Genomic DNA, 10,678 nt, shown 5'->3' on the forward strand with positions numbered 1-10,678 from the left:
TGGTGTTTGTAAGAAATATGAAAATGATGAGGGAGAGAGAGAGAGACCCCTGTTAGGTTAAAAATCTCTACCTAAGAGGGGCAGATGGTGGTGATGGTGCACCAGTGGAAGAAAACATCCAATATTTAAGCACAAGCAAAGCCCTTCAAAATTGCAAATAAGTTAAGGAAAAATTAAGCTCTAGGCTTATTTTATACTTGAATGTTATTCTAATAAAGGGTACAATAGGTATATGCCCGATTCTCTGATTAAAAATCTTTGCTTCTTACACCAACATATGAACGAATAATTGATTACAAACATTAACAAAAACGCAATCTTACATACAACATGAAAAATCAAATTAATAACATACATTTAGGGAACTCAAAATTCTGTCCCTACAGAAGGCCATTTACAGGTGAGGTGCTAAACACAGGCTGGTCTTTGTTAGCTGCATTTGCATTTGCATATGCATCATTGTTGTTGCTACTGCTTTTTCTCCGAGGCTTTGCCTCTCCAAGCATGGTTATGACATCCCTCATGGAGGGTCTGTCCTTGGGAAGCTTGGCAGTGCAAAGCAGTGCTATTCTAAGGACTAACAGCATCTCCTCTTGAACATGCTTGCAGTTTCCTACACACGGGTCTAATGCTTCTTCTAAAAACTTGTTGTCCCTAATCTTCCTTCGAATCCATTCCACTATGTCTACTGACTCTCCGAACTCAGGGTCTAATGGCCTCTTTCCTGTGAGAAGCTCCAATAGAACCACACCATAGCTGTAGATGTCAATCTTTTCATCAACCTTCAATGTGTATCCATATTCTGATCAAGGGAATCAAAAACTTGTTAGTAACCAGAAAATTAAACAAACTTGTAAAGATTATGATGTGAAACTAGAAAGTAGAAACTCACCAGGGGCTATGTAACCGTAGGATCCAGCCACCATGGAAACTGTCTCATTTTTCCGGACCATCATCCGTGCCAACCCGAAATCAGCAATCCTTGCCTCAAGGTTTGCATCAAGCAGTATGTTATTGGACTTGATGTCTCTATGGATGACCGGCGGGTGACAATCATGGTGGAGATAAGCAAGACCTTGCGCGACACCAACTGCTATGTTATACCTTGAAACCCAGTCTACAAGCAACCTCCCTGCTTGCTTGCCATGCAGGGCTTCTCCTAGGCTGCCATTGTGCATAAACTCATAAATTATCATCAAATTGGTATCATTGTTCAGAAATCCTAATAACCGAACAATATTTCGATGCCTTAGCCTCCCCAAGACATTCACTTCCCCAACTAGATCATCACTGCTCCCAGTTTCCATGTCTGTTGCTGGTCTCCACAACTTTTTAACTGCCACAACTGTATTTGACCGTGATATCTCAGCCTTATAGACAACCCCAGTAGCTCCCATTCCAATCACATTTGATTCCTTTACACAAGCCAAAATGTCAGCACTTGTGAAACCAAGCCTCTGGAATGCCATCAATCTCCATGGCCACTCTCCATTGCCCACTTCGAAGCTATCTCTGAAGCAACTTCCATTTGAATACCACCTTTTGTATAGAGATCTAGCACCAAAAAGTGCAATTGCAACTGCCAAGACTGATGCAATCCCAATCACCCATCCTGCAACAATGTTCTTTCTGTCCAAGCTCCTATGTTTCGATGTAGATGCTGGATTTCGAATGCAAGGAGGGAGGACTCCGCCGCAGAGACCAGCATTGCCCACAAGATCACTTGGGTTTATTGTTCTGAGCACACCATTTTCTGGGACAGGACCCTCTAGCTTGTTGTATGAGACATTTAGAGTTTCCAAGGCTGGAGAGATTCCAAAATTTTCTGGTATACCACCAGTGAGAGAGTTGTTGGATAGATCCAGAATGGCCAATGTGGGCATCATGGCAATTGACTTTGGGATGTCCCCAGTCAAATTGTTGTTCCTCAGATTCAAGTTTACCAATTTCTCACAAGAAGCAATGCTTGCTGGAATGCTTCCTGAGAATTGGTTCGATGAGAGATCGAGCACTGAAAGTGAAGGACAGTCCTGGAATTGATCTGGAATATCTCCCACCAAGAAATTATTTGAGGCCATGAAGGTCTGCAAACTTGGAGCAGAAAGAATGGTAGAAGGAAGAGAAGAATGGAGGTGGTTTCGAGACAGATCAATGAAAGAAAGTGATGTAGAAGAAGCAATGTCATCTGGGATTACACCAGTGAGATTGTTATTGGCCAATTCTAATCTCTGAAGCCTCCCAAGCTTTCCAATCCCAACGGGGATTGTACCGGAAAGAAGATTGTTCTGCATCCGAACACGAACCAGTGAAAGGCACGTCGATAAGCCAACTGGAATGGGACCTGTGAAGGCATTGTTGAAGAGGATGAGCTTGGTGAGTTTGCCTTTATTGCACAATGTTGTTGGAATCTCACCAGAGAACGAGTTGGAAGATATGTCCAACCACTGCAATGGGGCATTTTTACCAAGATCACTTGGTAAAGGCCCTGAGAAAGAGTTGTTCCATAGCTCAAGAACCATTAATTGAGTCAAGCTTCCAAGTCCCAATGGTACAGAACCTGACAACTTGTTGCACATTACATTCAGAAGCTGCAAATTCTTCAGCTCACCAATCTCAGCTGGAAGTTCCCCTGATAACATGTTATCAGAGAGATCCAGCAACTGCAATGAAGTAATGGTGCCAATTGCTGCTGGGATTTTACCTTCAAAATTGTTCTTGTACAAGAACACTGTCTCAAGCATCTTAAGCCTGCCCAATTCAGCTGGAATCTCACCACTAAGATTCCCTACTGCCAAATCAAGATATTTGAGTTTGGTAAGATTTCGAAATTCCATTGGAATCCCTCCCTCAAATTCATTGTACCCAAGAATCATACTCTCCAGAGAAGAAAGCTGGCCAAGCTCTGGTGGGATTTGGCCTGTGAGGTTATTCCCTGAAAGGCCAAGAAACTTGAGCTTCTGCAAGTTCTTGAAGGACTTTGGAATTGAGCCTTGGAAGAAGCTCCCTCTGAGATCCAGAGTCTCTAGCAGGCTGGCAATCCCGAGATCCTCCGGAAGCAAACCCGAGAAATTGTTGCTCGAAGCATTCAATGTTGTCAGTCCAGCCGCCCTTCCAAAACCTGCTGGAAAGTCACCAACAAATGAATTCTGGCTGACATCAAAACTCTTCAGGGCTGTGAGGTTTGCTATGGATTTTGGCAATAATGAGAAAAACCCATTGCAACACAAGTTGAGAGAAGTGAGGCTTTTCAGCCATTGGATGTCACCTGAGACTTTGCCACTGAGATTCATGTGAGAGAGATCAAGCTTCTCAACATGTCCCTCAGTGTTGCACCACACCCCAGTCCAGTTGCAGTGAGCTGCATACGTATGCTTTCCGGCCACATTGTCCTGCAATTTCCAATCTTTGAGGTTGTTTAAGGGATCCAGTAGACCTGCTTTGATTGAAAGCAAAGTGGATACTTCATCAGCATTAGCCACAGCAGCAAAACCAAACGAAGAGCAGACAATGCAACAATAAAAGGAGAAGAAGATCAGCAACTGGGTTTTCAATTGCATCTTGTAATTCTGCTTATTGGGTTTTGTTCATTGGCTACTCCTCTCTCTGATTTTCCACCATTTTCAGTCTCTGAAACTGAGACAGAAAGAGAAAGAGAGAGTGTGTGTAACTGTTGTGTGAGGAAGCTAGTAATGGAAAGAAGATTGGTTGATGTATCAAGTGTTGGTATATAAATAAATATTGAATTGGATGATTGATTGATTAATTAATCAAGTTTGTTCTAATAATAGTTTTGAGGGGGCTCGTGAGATCTTGGGTACTGCAACAGCTGTTAAATGCAAGTAATGACGGGGAAGCTTTGGACTTATTGGAAGTTTCTCCGACACCAAACATGGGAGAGAATGTGGTCTTCACCTCTCATGCAGTGCAAGTGTTTCAAGTGTTCTTTCTTCTTCTGTTATATCTTTTATCATATATATAGTCAACTTGAGTGAGTCATCATCATAAATTCATAATGAAATTGTTTCCTTTCCTCCTTAATGCTTTGTCTTATGCAATTATTTCTCATAAAAATAAGTGTTTATCTATTATCCTATCTGGACTTGGAATTGGAGGATGTCTAGATGCAAATGGAAATTGGATCATATCCATTTAGGTCTCGTTTGGTATGTTATAATGTTATATGATACACTGAATTGGACTAAATAGACAAACTGAATTCCGTCTTAGTATCTTTCTGAACCTACATAGTATATGAAATTATGAATACATGCATGATATCTCATGAGTCACCATATTCATTATTTTATATCAATAAATACATATAATATGGCAAAAAAAAAATGATAATAAAAGAGTTAAGCCAGTACATGGAATAGATTTTTCTTAAAAGCCACTTCATCTTAAGCCTCACACAAGGATGTGGAAAGGAACCCAAAGTTACATATGCTTGAATGATTTAGGTTTCATATATCTTAAGGCTTTTTCATGCTTGTAAAGGGTAACTTCTAAGTATGACAAAGATTCATCAGAAATGAATGCCTAAAGTGGATTCATCATTGAATGATCTAAAAGAAAAGACCATGAAGCGTGTGTATAAGCTAACATCAAACCCCAAATCATAATAGTAACTAGTTTGTTCATTTGGATTTTGGGTACCTAAAAGAATTTCAAATATTTGTGATTTTTTTTTTATTTGCTGCACCAAAATGCTGAGAATAAGGAAGAGAAGAACTACCCAAATTATGAACCTTCCATTTTCCACTTTAACAATATAAAAGCACCGCCAGTTCATACCCATCATCTACTTTTATGGTTAATTAGAGTCAATAACTCAATGAACATGTCATTTATTCCTCATGATTGATATGAGGGAATCTTGCCATGTTACAGGGGTGAACCAAACATTAAAAATTTAAAACAAAGACAAAAACTCTGCTCCCCATTTAACAATACAAAAACAAATTGATATGGGCCATTCCTAAATGTTAATATCTAGGGCAGGTTCCCTATATATTAATTATAGTCCACCCCAGTGCTCTTACATTTCCTATTTTTTGAAGGATTAATTAAATATACCCATATTTTAAAAAATAAAATCCTCAATTTATCTTTATCTGGGTAACATGAACATGCAATTATCTAATAGATAATTAGCAATTTTGTCTTTTTTTGTTTATGTTTGTGTATTCTTGCTTAATGGAAAGAAGGAAAATATGTGGACAAAAAAATGGAAATCAAGATTAAAAAGTGAAGAGCAAACAGGAGGAAATGGAAGAAAGTGAAGTGCACATTATGAATAATGGTCTGATCCCAACTTCTATTTCTCTTAGATTAAATTCTTTTGTCCTTTTTCCTTGTTTGATAAACTGCAAAATTTTCACATGCACACATGTAGAGCAGTCCATTTAAAATAGTGGTAATGTCATATAGTGGCTACTTTATAATTTTCAATTAATGGTACTATTCTGCTCTATTAGATCACAGAGATGGAAGCCATGTGAAACAGCAGCTTCCTTGGGAAGTACCTCCAGGCTCCAGCTCCACCCTATTATGAGAGAGAGAGAGAGAGAGAGAGAGAGAGAGAGAGATTATTGGGATGAATTTTATTGATTTGTAATGTTACCCTCATTTGGGAATCCATGGGAAGAAGGTATGGCTGGTTACGTGCCTTCACGTGGCTTTATGCCCCAAGGCACACCTAAAACCCAACCCAGGTCCCCAACCTTTCATGATTGTAAAGAGAGTCAAAAATATTGGGATCAATGGATCATGGTGCTGCTCTCTGCACGTGTGTCACATGCATGAGTAGGGGTCCCATAATTTTCTGGGACCCACATTTTGATTATTGAAATAGAGATGAAAACAAAGACTAGTGGCTAGTGCCTAACAATAATTATCTAAATTCTAATATTACTATGCCAGTTTTATGGTCTTGACTGTTGAACAGCTTTTGTACTCAGTTTGTGTTTCATTGTTTCATCATGATTTCTAGTCCCTGCATTATGAGTCAAAGTTATAAGAAAGAACAGTGTCTTGATTCTTGAGTTTGAGTTATGAGGTGTATAATCAGAATAGTTGATTTTAAGCTCTTATAAATAGTCCGGAAAGAAATGAGATAATAGATTAAGATTAAGATAAGTTGAGGAAGGATGTAATAAAAAAAAAAACTTCATTTTTCATATGAGTGGGTGGCTCATGTACTTTCTTTACTTTTGATCAAGGGTGAGGTGACTTATTTACTTTACAATACAAGCCGAAGTCCAAAAACTTAAGTTTATTTTTTATTATAGGGGAGGGGGAGGGTTCGAATATGGGTGGGCAGAGCGACAGCTATTGTCCTCGGTCAACTAAGTCAACCCCATCTCACCTAAAAGCTTTAAATTCAATAGAAATGAGTGTATAAAGATTTACGTCTTAAGTTGTAATATCGATATAATAATGTAATTAAAAAAAATGTGAGAACAAATATCACCCTCAGGATTCAGGAAGAATAAAGGAATGATGGAACGTTAAAGCCTGAAGGGATTACCTTCCCCTATATTAAAAATCATTGATTAATGTGAAATTTAGTATAAAATAAATTATTAAAAAATTTAATAATTTAAGCCCAATAAAGTCCCTCTATCCGTTTGGCAACCCATATCCAAAGCACAATCCGAAAATCCTTTGAATACCCATGCACAATATAGCCCTTCTTTTTTGGGCCACTCTGCAGGCCCATCACTGAACTTACACTCTACACAACCGAACTACTGAACCCTTTTTATTTTAAGGCATAAATTAAAGTTCACTTTTGATACTATAGTTTGAGTTAGATTTTACTTTGATCCCTATAATTTTAATTGTTATGATTTTAATTCCTGTAATTTGAGTTAGGTTTTACTTTAATCCATATAATTTTAATTGTTATAATTTTGGTTCTCATAGTTTGAGTTAGGTTCCTTTTTTTGTCTCTATTTTGCTGATATTTTGATTCTTTGTACTGTTCTTACAAAACATGGATAAGTTGATGTATTCAATTCTATTGTAATTATATGTGTAGAAAAAGAAAAAGAACCCAGTTTTAAAAGACTGAAGTTTTTTCCCCAATTTTTTTCTACATCTCTTGCGGTGCTTCAGCCACCTCCTCAAGTCTTCAGCTTTTTATTTTATATTTTATTTCTTTTGGGTTACAACTCTCTACTTTACATAGGATTGAATGAGAGAGAGCTGAAGAGGAGAGAGAGAGTCAAGAGAGAAAGAGAGAGTTAACTGAGAGCCATTATTTATTTTATTTTTTTTCTTCTTTGTTCTGGGCCCAGAGCCATTATACTTTTTTTTTCTTTTTCTTGTTATGCAAGTTAAATGAGAGACAAATCCCTAATTTTATTGTCAACCATAAAATTTTCTAATTAACGTATGAAGCTTTATAATTAAAAACTTAGATAGGTTAGGAAACTAAAACCTAGTTTAGGAGAGGATCCAAATCCCTCTGTTTACTATCTCTCAGCCGCTCTCCATTTGAAAACCCTAGCCGCGCGTGTATCTCTCACTCCCTCTCTTCATGGTGAGTTAATTTGCTCACTTGGACTCTGATCGTTCATCTGAACCACTTTATGCGTATTTGTTCGTTTCGCTTCTTTAATGATAATAACGATTATTTTAATCAGTTTGCCTACTCCGAAAATTGGCAAACAACATACCTTTTTTGAGTGGCTTTGGCTTAGGTCATTTGACTTTCTCGTTTCCTCTTACGGTTTGGTTTAATCAGTTTTCAATTTATATGTTTTTTTTTTTTTTTTTCTGATTAAATTTATATATAATTTAAGATTTTTGTAATGGGCATCCTTTTTCCTTGTTACTGTTAGTAGATGGTTTTTTGTTATACGGTTATACCTCACTAATATATATCTGTATGCAGTAGAAATATGTGCTTACAACATTGTGGTTTGTGGTAGTCGATCAGTTTTGTGTTTGGTGTTTGTGCTGCATAACTTCAATATATGACGTGTTTATTCGTAATTTTAAAAGGACTACGTGCTTAATCAGTTTGCTATAAACATCCATAACAGGCCTTTGGCAAGGCAAAATCTAAGGCGAACTTGGAGCGCATTCAGGAGTATAAGAGAAGGCACATTCAGGAGTGTAAGAGAAGAGGTACTCTTTACTTTTTGTGTTTCTTGGTAAATAAATTGTCTTCCCGTTTTGGCCATCATATGTGTTTTGAGTGTTTCTTCCTAATTTTGTTTTCTAATATTGTCCACAGCTAACTACCTGAAAAATCAAGAGAAGAATAAATATAAAACACCACCCAAGTTTCGCTTTGTTGTGAAAGCTGTATCCTGCAATTTGTTTAATTTGTATTTAGCTTTTAAAATTTAAGGCTCTGCTTTTTCTGGGTGTACTGATTTAAAATCTCAGGGGATCATTGATTTAATATCTTGTTTTTTGTTGGTGAAGTTGATGTACCTTACATAATCAAGGATTTTGACCTTAACCTAGTTGTTAGTCCAATACGAATATTATTGCCCAAGCTCTATCCCCCAGCATTGCGGGATATTCGATTTATGCTGTAGCCCATTACCATGAGCTGGAGTACTTTGGGCTTAGAGCTGGTCCCGCAAGCTATACGGCAGGTATTTCCATCAATACCTTTACTTTTCTTTGTCCATTCCGCCTCGTTGCGTGGGTTCGTTTCTTGGGGTACGTAGTAACTGTAAATTTGTAATCAGCTTACTGTGTTGGCCGACTCTTGGCTCATCGTGCCTTGAGAAAGTTTGAGATGGATGATGTAGATGAGGGAAATGTTTCTCATCAAAAAAAGGATGATGGCAATGTTGAGGTATTTCAGGCCACTGCTGATGTTTTTTATGTGGACCCACCTGAGGCTGTTGAGGAATTTCTGGCCACTGCTGATGTTTTTTATGTGGACGCACCGGAGCCTCTTTATGCTGCCCCACCTACTGGAAATCATTTATTTGATGCTGCCCTGGAGGTAAGGTAGCATGTTATTGTTGTTGATTTTTGTTTTCTATCATTTACTTTTATTTTTCTCTTATTCATCTTAATTTTGTGGTGATTGGGGAGTACGTCATAGTATTTTTGACTTTTTTTTCTTTTTTTTTTCCCTGGATGGTTTTGCATTGTTCTCAGTCGATCATTTTTAACATTTTTTCAACTTAGTGCATGTCATGCACAAGGGTTGCATAATTCAAGCGTTCCATTCGTTAGTATGTTGATGAACAATTCTTTAGTATCAGTAGCTTGTGATTTGTCAATCTTTTTGCTTTTGTTCCGGTAAAATTTAGGGAAGAAAACTTGATCTTGATCCTTGCTACGGATATACTTAAATGAACTCTTGCTTTTATCTGGGAGGAGTGGGATCGTAATGGTTGTGTTTATTATGGTTGCATTAATTTTTATTTTTCAATTTTATGCTTGTCAATGATGATGAAGGTGCTGAAGCATCTCTGGTGATACATCCTTTTTTTCATATTGCTTCCTCCTATATGTGACATATTCTTTCTGAGTATGAAATTGAATTTTTTTTATCTGCTGGGATGTTGAAAGGCTTTAATGCTGTTAATTAATTACAGGGTGCTTTGGATGGTGGGTTGGTTATTCTCGGTTCCTCCAAGGACAGCAAGCAGCTTGATGCTGAGCTCCACTGCAAGAAAGTTCATGCAGCCATCCATGCCGATCTTACAATGAAGCAGCCACCCAATGAACTCAACAGGTAAAATTAAGTTCTATTGATTAGCATTTCACAGTTTGAATATATTTTGTATTTATGCAAGCCTTAGGTTCAATGTGTGTATGTTCTTGCATCTGATGTTTGTGACTTCAATTTTACGTCTCTTGAAGGAACGTACATTGGAAAATTGTTCTTGGTCTTAGTGAAATGTATTTTGTCAATTAATAGCTCTCAACAGATTAAAGCTTAATTAGCATTTCACCAAAATTCTCAGACCTCAATCTCCTGCCCCATCATCCGAAATGGCCACGGAGAAGGAGAAAGTTAGAGCTTTGATGACCATGGGCTCCGAGCAGTTTTGTCACGGGTCACACCTTCAAGAGCTCAGAGATTCTTTGCAAGTTCTTTCCGAGGGAGGTTTTTTCAAGGCAGGAAGTGCAGATATGATTAAAAAAAAGTTTTCCGCGGTTGAACATGACCTTCCTCACGCCGAGAAGGCTACTCAAGAGCTTGAGGCTGGGAATAAGGTTGCCGAGATTGTCGATGGGTTGAAGACTAGCCTGCTGCCCAAGATTGAAAAGTTTCAGAACTTGCAAAGAGAGGTTGCTGATCTCGACCAAGAGATCGTCGAGGTGGAGAAGAGATTGGCCACGCTGAAGAAGCAAAAAGAGGATAAGGCCAAGGGAGTCCAGCAGCTTTTTCAAGAGACCGAGGCTGATGCAGTCGTTTATGAGGGTTTAGAATCACAACTGGATAAGGCTAGGTCAGAAAGACCAAGCCTTGAAGCATTCTGCATAGCTAGAGATGCCAGCTTTGATTCTCTTCGTGCCGTGCTTCGACCATTTTTTCCTTAGTTTTGTTTTTCTTCTCTTCTTTATTTATTTATGCATCTTACATTTTTATGCCGTGCCTTCCTACACACTTTACATTTTTAGTTTTAAAGTGGAATCTGTGTTTCATTTCTTACTTGACTGTAAAAACAAACTTGTAGAGTATTAGGAATCC

General features: G+C 38.0%; 2 protein-coding genes across 2 annotated transcripts; one reads left to right on the forward strand and one right to left on the reverse strand.

Moving 5' to 3' along the window:
- Positions 1-240: 240 nt before the first annotated feature.
- On the reverse strand, positions 241-3,640 carry LOC147275973 (Leucine-rich repeat transmembrane protein kinase family protein). Its single transcript, XM_086254719.1, has 2 exons — positions 893-3,640; positions 241-802 (listed from the first exon to the last, which is right to left on the reverse strand). Exons 1-2 carry the CDS (start codon positions 3,555-3,557, stop codon positions 381-383), a joined length of 3,087 nt encoding a protein of 1,028 aa, XP_086110845.1. The 5' UTR covers positions 3,558-3,640; the 3' UTR covers positions 241-380.
- A 3,658-nt stretch (positions 3,641-7,298) lies between these two features.
- LOC147275974 (uncharacterized) lies at positions 7,299-10,678 on the forward strand. Its single transcript, XM_086255202.1, has 7 exons — positions 7,299-7,546; positions 8,052-8,136; positions 8,246-8,316; positions 8,489-8,615; positions 8,712-8,974; positions 9,576-9,715; positions 9,948-10,678. Exons 1-7 carry the CDS (start codon positions 7,544-7,546, stop codon positions 10,525-10,527), a joined length of 1,269 nt encoding a protein of 422 aa, XP_086111328.1. The 5' UTR covers positions 7,299-7,543; the 3' UTR covers positions 10,528-10,678.

The sequence above is a fragment of the Dryas octopetala genome, chromosome 8 (genome assembly GCF_963921425.1).
Source record: "Dryas octopetala chromosome 8, drDryOcto1.1, whole genome shotgun sequence".
Taxonomy (NCBI): domain Eukaryota; kingdom Viridiplantae; phylum Streptophyta; class Magnoliopsida; order Rosales; family Rosaceae; genus Dryas; species Dryas octopetala.